This window comes from Fusarium phalaenopsidis, assembly GCF_050370095.1.
Source record: "Fusarium phalaenopsidis strain FUZ10S chromosome Unknown contig_32286, whole genome shotgun sequence".
NCBI lineage: Eukaryota > Fungi > Ascomycota > Sordariomycetes > Hypocreales > Nectriaceae > Fusarium > Fusarium phalaenopsidis.
Genome location: NW_028145413.1, coordinates 1,100,559 through 1,113,226, shown reverse-complemented (window position 1 = coordinate 1,113,226; position 12,668 = coordinate 1,100,559). Strand labels below are relative to the sequence as shown.

At 50.4% G+C, this 12,668-nt stretch overlaps 3 protein-coding genes and 1 non-coding gene across 4 annotated transcripts; 1 reads left to right on the top strand and 3 right to left on the bottom strand.

Moving 5' to 3' along the window:
* Nucleotides 1-1,989: 1,989 nt before the first annotated feature.
* Nucleotides 1,990-4,215, top strand: LRP88_02676 (uncharacterized protein; the record flags this gene model as incomplete). Its single annotated transcript, XM_083239317.1, has 10 exons — nt 1,990-2,328; nt 2,376-2,511; nt 2,566-2,660; nt 2,712-2,849; nt 2,907-3,434; nt 3,493-3,661; nt 3,711-3,789; nt 3,844-3,908; nt 3,961-4,088; nt 4,144-4,215. The coding sequence occupies 10 exons, from the start codon at nt 1,990-1,992 to the stop codon at nt 4,213-4,215; spliced, it is 1,749 nt and encodes a 582-aa protein (XP_083104447.1).
* Nucleotides 4,216-4,563: 348 nt separating this feature from the next.
* Nucleotides 4,564-7,686, bottom strand: LRP88_02675 (uncharacterized protein; the record flags this gene model as incomplete). Its single annotated transcript, XM_083239316.1, has 1 exon — nt 4,564-7,686. The coding sequence occupies one exon, from the start codon at nt 7,684-7,686 to the stop codon at nt 4,564-4,566; it is 3,123 nt and encodes a 1,040-aa protein (XP_083104446.1).
* Nucleotides 7,687-10,674: 2,988 nt separating this feature from the next.
* Nucleotides 10,675-10,755, bottom strand: LRP88_02674. Its single transcript has one exon. It is a non-coding gene; the product is annotated as a tRNA-Arg (tRNA).
* A 541-nt stretch (nt 10,756-11,296) lies between these two features.
* On the bottom strand, nt 11,297-12,388 carry LRP88_02673 (uncharacterized protein; the record flags this gene model as incomplete). The annotated part of the gene is made up of 2 exons (XM_083239315.1): nt 11,297-12,258; nt 12,325-12,388. The coding sequence occupies 2 exons, from the start codon at nt 12,386-12,388 to the stop codon at nt 11,297-11,299; spliced, it is 1,026 nt and encodes a 341-aa protein (XP_083104445.1).
* Between the last annotated feature and the right edge of the window lie 280 nt (nt 12,389-12,668).

The window sequence follows — 12,668 nt, the reverse complement described above, 5'->3', positions numbered from 1 at the left end:
CGAGTCCCAGGTACACCATGGACCACCTCGGTTAAAACGCATAGCAATGTGTTTGCTTGACCGTTGTACACCTGTACAGCTAATGTGATCATTGAAAGTATCAGGATATCGGCCAATCCTTTTTCAAGTTGCATTAGAGAGACTGTAGACTTGAAGGGAGACTAGCTTGCAGAGCGACAGCTGATAAATCAAGTCAATTCAGAAAAGAACTTGGCATGAAACCGTCGTCCACTTACCAGGTCTATTTTAGTTAAGTAATTCGTCTCATTTTCATCCTAGATACCCATGGACAGCCGCGGTAGTTCTGGCGTCTCCCGTGACTCGGCCAAGCATACCACCCTTAAGCGAATACTCCTTCCCTCTAGGATTCCAGAGCAATGTCTTCTCACTGGATCGGACTGTCGGGAATATGTACGACTGATTCTGCTCGCCACCGGGGCCGAGCCCGAAGGTACCGACCGGCCGGAAACCGGTCTGTTGGCGGATGCCACATGGAGCGTTGATGGCAACATCGCGGGGTCAGTTTACAGAAGCAGGCCCTCTTGCATGTGCCAAGCTTAAAGCTCTCTGCTATCTTCTAACATGACACCTGTTAGCGTTTAATCATGCTTAGTCTATATGGTGCAAAGGTTGGAACCTTGAGCTCTGATAACCCCCACGCCGTCAAGGATATCACAAGATTCGCCGAATTGATTTGGGAGCATACTTATCCGAAGCTACCCCATGGGTTCGGTAAATAGCCCCGTTCAGTGATTGGTGTCTTGGCAATATCGCAAGATGTCATGAAACGCACGTCGAGATGTCGATCCGTTGCGCCATCGTCTTGAGTACCTCGACTTTGGAGTGACCTCTGCCAGTCTTTACTTGAATTCCGGTGGCAGCTAAACCTCGCGATACCACTAAGTTGGCAAAAGAGAACTTGTTATTGTGTACCCTTTTTGTTTGCAACAATGTTAAGTTGCGAATTGTGGCTGACCTAAGGTATCGAGGGGGTTGGAATAAGAGGTCATACTAAAATGGTGTTGCGCCATCCAAACCCACACTTGGGCAACGAGATTGAGCCAATCCCCGGGGTTCTATTCGCAATACAACCTTATCGTTACATTGGGATACAATACAAGTGAGGAGACAAATCGAGAAATACTTCGGCTACAATCATAGCCATGGATGTTCCTCAGAACGTTTAAGTTCTCAACGGTGTGCACTCTAAGCGATTTCGTGTGAGGCAGACTCGCTCCTTTCCACGACGCTTGAAAAGTGCTATTCCCTTAATGCCTGTGGCCCAGATTAGAGCTCAACATTGCACATGGAGTAGGATTAAGCTTGATTCATGGCGTTCTTTAGAGCTTGTGCCCCCACCCGGGGAGCTTCGGTAGTCACCCCGGCTTCACACTACCCCTGTGCGATGAGGAGTGGCCATCTCCTCGGAATGTGGTTGCTTGAGAACTGTCTCATGGCAGCTGGACCAATAACTTGGTCTCTGATTGCGCATGCTTGGCAACCGAGTGGCAACGACGCGGTTATCTCGACATGGCTTCGCCAAGACCATAGTTACGGAAAGATTTCCAAACATGGGTAGCATAACCATACAGCTCGAGGCAGAGTCCAGTCCAAGGCCTCATCCCGTCATATCGCCATGCATCGCATAATACGAGCTGCCCGTCTTGTTCCCAGAATGTGACCTGAAGTCCCAATGATTGCGTTATCCTTGGCCTTCTCAGTCCCGGTACTCGTCTCCCGTCAACCTTGCACTCCGTCTCGGGCTGAGTTGGGCTGTTCCAGCATCTTTGGTGAGCTATGGCGAGATCAAGCCCATCCTGTCGTAATCTGATCCTCGTCTCGTCGGAACAATAGCAAGGCTCGTCGGCCGAGACCCGTTACCGGCTTGTTGGAACTTGGAACCGTTATTTAATCTCTCGTCCGCTGCCCTGTCGATCGATTCCTACCACGCCAGATTTCAACATTTTCTCAAAAAAAACATAGTCGAAAATGGCCATCACTGAGAAAAGTGACGATTCTTCGTCGGGCAAGCCCGAGACCGTTGTGGCTTATGACAATGCAGCCGACAATTCGCAGTCCGAAGAGGATATCCAGGCTGCGAGAGCACGGATTCTTGAGCAGCAGGAGCTTCAAAAGACTGAGCCTCCTGTTCTCCCCATCACGACTCTCTTCCGAGGCAAGAAGTTTCATCCTCAGTTGGAAGAGATTGCCACCCAACCGTCTGTTTATGATGATCCCGCGCTTGCCAAGTACTTTCAACCGACCGAAAAGTACGAGAACTTGCATCGATTTGATCCGTCTGCGAGATGGACTTGGGCAGAGGAGCTTGTAGGTAACAAGTTTGACATGACTACTCTCAGACTAACACTATGCAGCCTCTGATCAACAAACTTGATTGGAAGATTACGGCTTGGGCCTGTGTTGCATTCTTTGCTTTGGACCTGGATAGAGGAAACCTCAGCCAGGCCAACACGGACAACTTTCTCGATGATCTCGGCTTGAGCACCAATGGTAAGGCTGTCTTGGGTCAACTGATGCGAAGCTTGTTTGACTGACCAAAATCAGATTTCAACTTGGGCAACACTGTATTCAGACTTTCGTTCTTGTGCGCCGAACTGCCTTCTCAACTTATTAGCAAGAAGCTAGGCCCTGATCGATGGGTATGATGGAACACCAAGCTTTTATTCACGATGTGCCTAACATTTTCTTAGATTCCTACAATCATGTGTCTCTGGAGCATTGTTGCCGCTTCTCAGTTTTGGCTGAGTGGTAGAACCAGTTTCTTGGTTTGCCGTGTACTCCTAGGTCTGCTTCAAGGAGGCTTCATCCCTGATGTGATCCTTTACTTGGTATGCTGAACCCGGCTCAAGAGCTCAACAGACTTGACTCTAATGGTGGTTTTCTAGTCGTACTTCTTCAAAGGCACAGAGCTGCCCTTCCGTCTGGCCTTATTTTGGACAAGTCTGCGAGTTACCGACATCGTTGCCCCAATCTTGGCCTTTGGACTTCTGCGCCTCCGTGGTCTTCATGGCCAAGAGGGCTGGAGATGGCTTTTCCTTCTTGAAGGCATCCTCACCTTGACAGTCGGCATCTGGTCATGGTTCACCATGGTCGCCTCCCCAACTCAAACCAAGTCCTGGTGGAACAAGAAAGGATGGTTCGACGAGCGTGAGGAGGTCATCATGGTCAACCGCATCCTCAGGGATGACCCCTCCAAGGGCGACATGCATAACCGACAGGCCGTGGACTTTAAGCTGCTCTGGAAGTCTCTGTGCGACTATGACTTGTGGCCGATGTACATCATTGGCCTCACGTTCCTGATTCCCACCGGACCTCCGGATGCGTATCTGACTTTGACTCTTCGGAACATCGGCTTTTCGACTTTTGATTCGAATCTGCTCACTATTCCGACTCAGGTTCTGGGTGCCATTACTGTAAGAATCTCTCTGTTAGTACCTTACTTGGGAGCGCCATGCTAATGTGGTTGTGTAGATGCTGGTCTTGACATACTTTTCCGAGATCTGGAACGAAAGATCGCTGATGGGTGTTTTCGCACAAATCTGGGTTCTTCCCACCCTGATCGCCCTCTTGACCTTGCCAGACTCTGTTGGCTCATGGGCCAAGTTTGCAGTCCTGACTGTGTTGCTATCGTATCCGTCAAGTGAGTATCAGGAATTTCAAAGCAATTCTCTAATCTAACTCGGGGACAGCACATGCTATTCAGGTCGGTTGGTGTAGCCGAAACTCCAACACTGTCCGAACAAGAACTGTTTCTGCTGCTTTATACAAGTAAGGAGATTCGATCAGCTGTTCCAACGTTTCTGATGCTAATATCTTTCAAAGCATGTTTGTCCAAGTTGGAGGAATCATTCACGCAAACATCTACCGAGCCGACGATAGACCCCATTGTGAGTTTCTAGTAGCATCAACTTATTGTTGGCCACTTAACTGACTGTCTAGACCGCCGTGGTAACAAACAACTTACGGCTATTTGCGCTGCCAACATTGTCATCTATCTGATTGCTAAGGGCTACTATATCTGGCGCAACAAGCAGAGAGACCAAGTGTGGAATGCGCTGAGCAAGGACGTAAGTAATGGTCCAGCACAGCCCATCTGTCTATGGAGGATTAACCCATGTGTAGGAACAAATTCACTACCTCGAGACTACGACGGATGCTGGAAGCAAACGCAAGGATTTCCGGTTTGCCCACTAGGTCAAACTGCTTGCAGGTATTATTACTATTCACGCTGGGTCACACAAGGATTGGAAGAACCAAATAGGGCGATGTCCCTACTCAGTTGGCATCAAGTGAACACTACTGCGACCCCGTATTGACAGGAAGTGACAATCTATTCAGATAACCAAGATACAAACTACCAAAAGCCCATCTTGCACCCAGAGTCTATTCATAGCATGTGGCGGGATCGAGCCTCTTTGAAGAGGTCTCTGACCATCTCCATATTCAAACTCAAGTAGCCGCAAACAACAACCGAAACCCCTCAAGAGAGTGATCATCCTCAGAGCCAACTCGGAGAGGTAGATATTAAACAGCAAGATGACTTCACCAAATAAAAGTTGTAACAGCATGAGTAGAGGCGTAAGACATTGCAGTTTCGCCCCTGCGGTTCTGGGTCTCGCGATTAGCCCCATGCATCAACAAAAGCTGGACCAGGGCCACACTGCCCGACTTGGCGGCACACATTAGGGGCGTTTCATCATCGTAGGACTTGACCTCAACGTCTGCACCGCTCTCGAGGAGCAGCTGGGCCACGGTAACGCTGGAGTGGTTGGCATGGAGTGAAGCCTGGATCAGGGGCGAGAAGCCGCGGCCGCCGAAGTTTGGGGAGGCGCCCTTTGAGAGCAACAGGCGCACGACGCCTTCGTGGTTGAGCCGAGCAGCATCGCAGAGCGCTGTCCTACTACTCTCTTCCCAGTCATGTACCGCGCTGTTGGGGTCGGCACCATGCTCCAACAGGAGCTGAACCATCTCCTCTTGCCCATTGACAGCGGCACACCATAGTGGACATAGGGTGTAGTAGTGGGCTCGCCTCAAGCGCGATTGTTCCTCTGGAAAATCCGATTCCTCTCTGCCGACGCTATAGCCTAGTCCAATGCCCTTGATCCTTATTTCGAGATGAGTCTCCCAGTCTTGTTCGCACGGTTCTGGCAACATCGCCTTGACGATCTCGTCGCAACCTTGCTTAGCAGCAAATCCAAAGAGCAGCCCCCCGTTCCATCTAGAGTTTACGTCTGCACCGTTTTCCAGTAGTAATTTTACCATGGCTTGGTCCCTGTTGATGACCGCCACAACGAGGTGGAATGGTCGGAGGGCCGCTTGCTTATCCTCTACCGCTCCCAACAGCAGCCTGGCAATATCGGAATACCTGTTCTCGACAGCGTCATGTAGAGCAGCGCGGATATAAACGTCTCTTGATGTGCTGGGGGGACTCCTCTCAAGCAGCAGCTTGAGAATATCAGTATGACCATGCTTAGCAGCGAGTTTAAACTCATAAACGGGCGCGCCACGATCGAGGAGCAACTTGAAAACACCCTCATGACCAGTCTCGCAGGCATAGTCTAGGGCCGAACGATAGGTAGGAGACCTAGCTTCGATGCGGACCCTCGTATGGACAGCGGCGCCGCTCTCGAGAAGCGTCTTCACTATGACCTCATGACCATTAATCACGGCCTCCATGAGTGCTGTGCGCTCGTAGAGACTCCTCGAATTTGTTTCCGCCCCATGGGCCAGCAGGTCTTTCACGATGGGAGCATATCCCTTGGAAGATGCTACACGCAGGAGCGAGCAGCCGTCGCTCCCTGGTGATTCTAGATCGGTACCTTGTTGGAGCAGCAACCTAGCAACCCCTTCGTATCCTTTCGAGGCGGCATGCCAGAGAGCAGTCGACCGGTCGTTGCCCTTACAGCGAGCATCAACCCAGCCGGTTTCGAGCAACATCTTGACAACGGCCTCATGCCCGTTCACGGCTGCCCACCAAAGAGCTGTGTTGCCCAAGTAGTCCTCCTGACCCGGATGAACCTTTCCTGAGTTGAGGAGTAGTCGAACAATGGATTCATGCCCGTTCTCGGCGGCATTGGCGAGCAATGACGCATAAATGTCAGCCGTTAGGTGCTCTCGGATATCTTTCCTAGCCATGAGCTGGCCGAACAGGGCCTTGTGACCATAGCTTGCAGCTATCGACACAAGATCACTGGGGGTCGAGATGGTATCTGCCCGAGCTAGAAGCTGCCACACAACTCCCTCGTGGCCTCTTTCTGTAGCACAGACAATCGGCGATAGGTGGCCTCCAAAGTTGATTTCGACATCGCGTCGATCTAGTAGCAGTCTGACGATGTCCTCGTGTCCAGCCTCAGCCGCGAGGACTAATGGGGTGTGCCCCCACTCATCTTTCCAATCCGCCCGGACGTTGGGGAGAGCAAGGAGCCGCTTTACTTCAGCTTCACGGCCCCGGGCAGCCGCAAGCGAGAGCTGCCTTTGCTCATCCTGCTCCGGTTCGGTGTCTTTATCGCTCCTTTCGCCATGCAGCCTTTCGTCAGATGGCCGCCATCGATCATCTTGAGCCCTGCCGTCTGAACCCACTTTAGGTCTTTGACTTGGACCTCGCAACCCGATGCACAAGCTTCTGGTAGGATATTGAGCAGGCCTAGATTTACTCGGGCTGACAAGCTCAAACTTCTCGCACTTGCACCTCTCGAAATGCTCCATCGTCAGAAACGTGTCACGCAGATAAATCGCGACCAGCTTGTCGGGATCTCCAACCTCGGTACAGGATAAGACGGCAAGTCCTATGCCTCGATCTCCCAAACCGATGAAGGGAAGGTCCAGGTGAACACCCTTGTTGGTCAAGGTGAAGGGACTGTTGTACGGCATAAAGGGGTTCCAGGGAATGATGTTGCCAGAGGCTTTGAAGGCGGCTGGGCTGACTGCGAGCAGCCCGCCACGGGCGTTGGGGTACTTCCATGCGAACAGGCTGTGGTCATCTAATGCCCTCATGATTTCCTCCTGGAGCCTGATAAAGGCCCTTTCTCCCTCTCCGTATAATAGTGGCATGTTGATGCTGAAGATTCCCATCAGGCAGTAGGCAAGGTCTTCTCTCCTTGTGGTTCTTCGATCTGATGCCCACGACATTCTCTGGGCAACGCTGGCCGTCTCTAGGTCTTGGTCCCCCGAGAGAATGGCCTTAGGTATTCTGGTCCGTTCCGATATGACTTGATCAAGGGTTGCTTTGGTGCCTAACTCTTCCCATGTCTGACTGAAGAAAATCATTGACGACGGGGCAATCAGCTCTTGCAGGGTCCATCCTCTGGTGAACCACTTGCTGCTAGAGAGCCCAGATAGGTCAGAAACATCTGCGAGAAAGGCATAGCACACAGCGGCCTCCTGGTACCAACGATACATCGAGTTGATGGCCTCGGACAACTCGGCACTGCTGGTCTTGTCGATGCAGCAGGTGTCTAGCCAGACATAGTCGAATCCGTTCTTGCGGGCCATAGAGCAGCTGTCCTTGACCTTTGCCCAGCCCTTTTTGCTTGTTGCCTTTCCAAGCTCCATGTCCTGGAAAGTCACCTCCTCTGCCTCCCAGGTGTGAGACAGAATAGCGTACGATGGGATTTGGTCATCGCCAAATGTCTCCACCACGACGTTTTGCGTGTTGAGGAGGCGCATGTTTGCTGAGTGAGTGAAGCGGGCGCCACAAGCAATCTGAAGATTCTGGTAACAAATTCGAGTCAGTTTGACATGGAGAGGTTGAAAATGAGCAATCTTTGGGGGAGGAGGGTCATTTCAGGCTCTCGGCTGCACAGCCTCATGCAACCGAGTAAGGCTTCCTGCAGGTGCACAGGCTTAAGCGCCAGGTTGCGGTCGGGCACCTGTTGGATACCAAGATGGAGCCGGGAGGGTTGTAAATATTGGATCCTAAGTTGGGCTGAATCTGGCCTGGGAAATTTCATCACCTGAAGACTACAGGCACGCCTGTCAACAAATGAACGAGACGCCAGAGCGGCAGAGAGTATTAACTAACTCATCTAAGATTTAATAAATAATTTCCTAAAATAATAAGAAAATTATATAAAATGTATTATAATAATAATAATAATACTTTAGATCTTATCTTATTTATTTTGTTTATTTTATTAACTATGTTTAGAGAAGGATACTCTAATATTTATGCTGGAGTCTTATTTTTTCCTCATGGTCCTTCGGTCTACTGCCCACGATGTTCTCTGGGCATTACTGGCGGCCCCTAGGTCTTGGACCCCGAAAGTATGGCTTGAGCTATCCCAGCGCGCTCCGATCTATAACAGTATGGACGATAGTCAAGAACGCTTCGTCTTTGGCCTCTCGGGTGCCACCCCGAAGAGCTACTCCCGCCCACCGCGGAGAGGCAGACGAATTTGGGCGGGCTAAGAATGCTAAGTCGAGGTGAACATGGATTTCAGTTCAACAAATATCCATTTCTGGCTTAAATATCGCTCCATTACACCACATGCTATAGCCACGCTGTGGCTCTCACACTAATACAGAGCGATGCAGGTAAGTGCCTTCATAGAGCTATACCGACTGCAATCTGTGCCTCAGTGATTGGGTCGAAAGCCAATCTCCGAAGGGCTAAATGGCGATGAATAGAGATGTGGTTGAAACCCGTCCCATTTCCGTCAGCTTCAGTGAATGGGATCCTCTCGATAGCAAGTGGTCGTCTCGAGACAACTCCAGTCCACGCCCTAACTACCTTGGGCATCAAAATAAACTGGCTTCCAATTACGCGCCAGGTAATTGTGGCTCGGTGTCTGTCTTGAGTATAACGGAACAGAAAGCCGAATCCATGACCGGAATTCCATATCTCTAGAATCCGGATCCGAGGTAGCTTCATTGCTGCCCGAGCAGCAATGACCAGGAAATCTGCCACAAGATTTTGTCTTCCGCGAGGGCGAAGACGATATGTCCTGAGGGTGAGGTGCTGCAGCTTCGACTCTTTATTCTTCTCGCCGTGAGCAAGTTGACGTAGGAACTTCAAGCAATCGAACATTAAAGGAGGAGAGAACTCGGTAAAGCGATGGCATGATGTTGCCATAAGCCGCGCTAGACCCTGGAATTTCTTGGGAGCGGGCGCGTACCTGCATGAGTCCCACGTCGAGCTCTGGTCGAAGGAAAAGCGCTTGACGGTAGGGGGAAGTGCGGGCATCAGGCAAGTTTGTAGATCTGGCTTCAGATGTTAGCCTCCCGCTGTCTTCTTTTCTCAACCAGAAAAGAAAAATATCCCAGCCATGACGTACCGTCAAACAATTCAAGTTCGTTTTTCACCGTCTGCCCTATCCATTTGTGCAAATAAAACGACTCCAAGGCCACGAAGCTTTCGCGGAAGAGTGTGGCAATCGACTAGGGGGCAATCCCTCTGAAAAATGATCGGCGTAGAACGAGTCCCTTTACTATCGGGACACGTGGGAGATTATTTGTCGAACCTGTGCCCCTTTTCTGTCTTTGGGGGAGAAGCTCAAGCGGTGTCCCTCGGAGTCGCCGGGCCGCACCACGCCTAACACTGCGTGGTACGGCGATAGATGTTACACGCGCTGCCCTTTTGTCCCGGAGATATTCCAAAAAAGATCGCAAGTCCTTGAGGTCCTCTTTAAATCGTATTGGGTAGTCGTCGTGGAGTTCCCCCTCGGAGCGGTGGAATATCTGGTCGCTGGGCGAATGCGCGTTGATCTCTAGCGTGAGACCTCCACGAGTCCCTTCCCACGACGACAGCGAGTTGAGCAGAACTGTCATGTCGGACGTAAAGGTACGGTTATTCCTATTTGTCCAAGTGTCAGCAGCGCCGCTTGCAAGTCTAGGAGATGAAACGTGAGTTACTCTTTGATGTTTGTTGCGCTCTCAGGCTTATCGTAGATGCGCTTGGTGTATTCAGCAAGCCTAATGCGCAGGTACAGATTCCTTATGTAGCTTAGCCTGATGGCATTCTTCCCTCGAACTACTTTAGAAAATGCGGGCAGGTCTGGAGAAGCAAGAGCTATGCGTCGAAAGGCTTCCCCCTCGAAGAAGGATTGCCACTCTCGGGACACAGTGGCCAGGGAAGACGCTCTGACGGTTTCTTTGCTTTCGAAGTTGAGGGCAATGCATCGTAGGATCAATAGACGAATCTCGGGGGGCAGGGAGTTCCAGAAATATCGGGTGGTAGAGGAGCTCATCGCTACAAAGATTAGAGTTGATCAGGTTAGATTGCCGTGTGAAGCGGACAGTAGTACGGTATTGGGTTTTGATACCGTTATGTATTAATGACTGTGTATTTTGCTGTTGTGGCTGATGGCTTCTTGTCATCATTGCAGGCAATAATAAAGAGGACAGTAGTGAGGTGTTGGGTGTCTGGCAATCAAATGGGATCAGAGACCAAGTTTATAGTTGAACAAACTTGGGTAGGGTTGGTTGAGTTAGTATGACTCTTGAGGGATGCAGAGAGAGAGGTTATATTGGACAAGGTTTGAGGAACGCACGCCGTTGCATGGACGGCATTATTAAATGCTGCCAACACGTGTTTGTTGATATCGTCCTCCGAATTGTGCTTTCAGAAAGGCCATGATTGTGAATGGTATTACAACGTCTAGCTAGGTACGTCAAAGTGTAAAAAGAAAAGCGCAGTGGAGAATTACGCAAAAAGTTAACCCCTGGCGAGGATCGAACTCGCAATCTTCTGATGATCTCAGTAGAAGTCAGACGCCTTAGCCATTAGGCCACAGGGGCTACTGATCACGACTGGAGAAAAACCAGCTTGTTAAGCAATTCCAGCGACGGAGGGCAAGCGTGAGTTGCTCCATTTCGCAGCTGTCAAACCATAAACATGTAAAGAATCTCGCTGACTCGCATGGCACATACTTTTTTTTCCATTTCCACTTCTTGAGGCAAATATTTATAGTGGGGAGCGAGTGTGGGTTACTATTCACCTTGGAAAGGTGTCATTGCCGATGGTTGACAAGGCCATCCTGGCCTGCAGATTCCTATTATTCACAACCTTGATAGAGCCTGGCGTTATTTCGAGATTTGCTTTCTGAATTATAAAAGAAAAGTAGTTCGATATTCAATATGTTGAACTGATACATGGGATGCTTGCACGGGTCACATGGTAAAAGCGTCTAGGTTAGTATTGAGACTTGGAGTCTTTCTCCTTGAAGGTCTGAATAGTGAAATCTAGATCTGAAAGTTTGGTCCCATTTTATCAAAGGTTTTGTTATATAATAATCGGTTTGCTCGTCAAAATCAGTAAGCACTCGTGAATTATATCCCTTTACACAGAACGCGCTAGAGCTCGCATCTCTACCATGGTATACTCCGACTTCTCAGATGGACCGTGTCCCTCTCTATCCGTCCTAAAGCCCGCCAACTCATAAATCAAGATACCTCTAGCAAAGAGAGCACTCGCCAGTAACCGGAGCACCACAATAGCCGAGTCTCTAACGCTGAGGAAAACCAAACTTGATAGAATAATGGTTCCGTAGAATGCCTGCAGGGCCGTTCCCACATATAGCATTGAGATCAATACCAAGAACCATCCAGTTTCCTTTGTGTCACTCTTGACTTCCAATCTGCTCTGCCAAGGCGTGGGTGTGAGTTCGTTCCAGAGCCACCTCCATTCGCTGCTGCGGAGGCTAATGTCATCTTTTCCCTCCACTTTGATGCGCAATCTCGCGACGAGATATCCAACGAGGTGGATAGCGAGCGAAGCAGCAGTCCATATGGCAGGCAGAAAGTCGTTTGCTGGGGCAAAGGTGCAGACGGCCCAGACGCTGAGTTGGTAGGCCAGGTAGGCATTGTTTGCTACAGAGGCACAGGCTATAAAGTACTCGACTGCAGATACAGCCCGAGGTGCCCAGAATGAGTGAGGGTTTCCAAAATTTGTTCGGAAAGGGTCTGTTCCCATCTTGACGATAAAGTCTTCATATTCCGTTGCTGATAGAGGACGAACTCCGGAGCTAGACATGGCAAGCAGCAGCGCAAGTGCAGGGCGGCGAAAGGCCAAGGCAGCAGTGTCGACATAAGACGCGCTCAGAAGCTGCAGCACCGCTGGAGCAAGACCGAGAATGACAGTGGAGGCGGCGAGCTCAGCCTTGCGAAACTCGGGCGTTGTCCTGAGGATGCAGTCGATGACCTGGTATCCGGTCTGGGGGCTTGTCAGAGATCGGTTCCGGTAGTTGGTTATCTCTGGTAAGCAGTCGTATTTGAGTTGCTCTTTGATGATGTAGTCCCAGGCTGGGAAAAAGTGCTCATATTGTGCAAACGACCGGGTGAGCGCAGTTGCGGGGGTGACGTGAAAACAAAGGATGATGAGAACTACAAACGAGAGGCCTAAACGGCCAGCATGTAGTGCAGGGCGAGGCATTTTGGTCGGGCTGTCTTCGCGGTAGAAACCCTCAGGTGTGACTGTGATGGGCGACGCGATATATATGCCGGGTTCGAAACCCGACGGGTTTTGAGTGACCGGTGCATGCAACTTATCTTGGCTGAGCAACCGGCCGGATTGCCTTTTACGTGCCGGGAATTGTCCCAACCACGTCAATCTTCCCTTCTTTTGCTGCATGGGGCTTGAATCCTGCGAGTTACCGACCCCTGTCTCTGTGACCAGACATGCAGGCTACGAATCCATCACGCCTTGCAAGGCA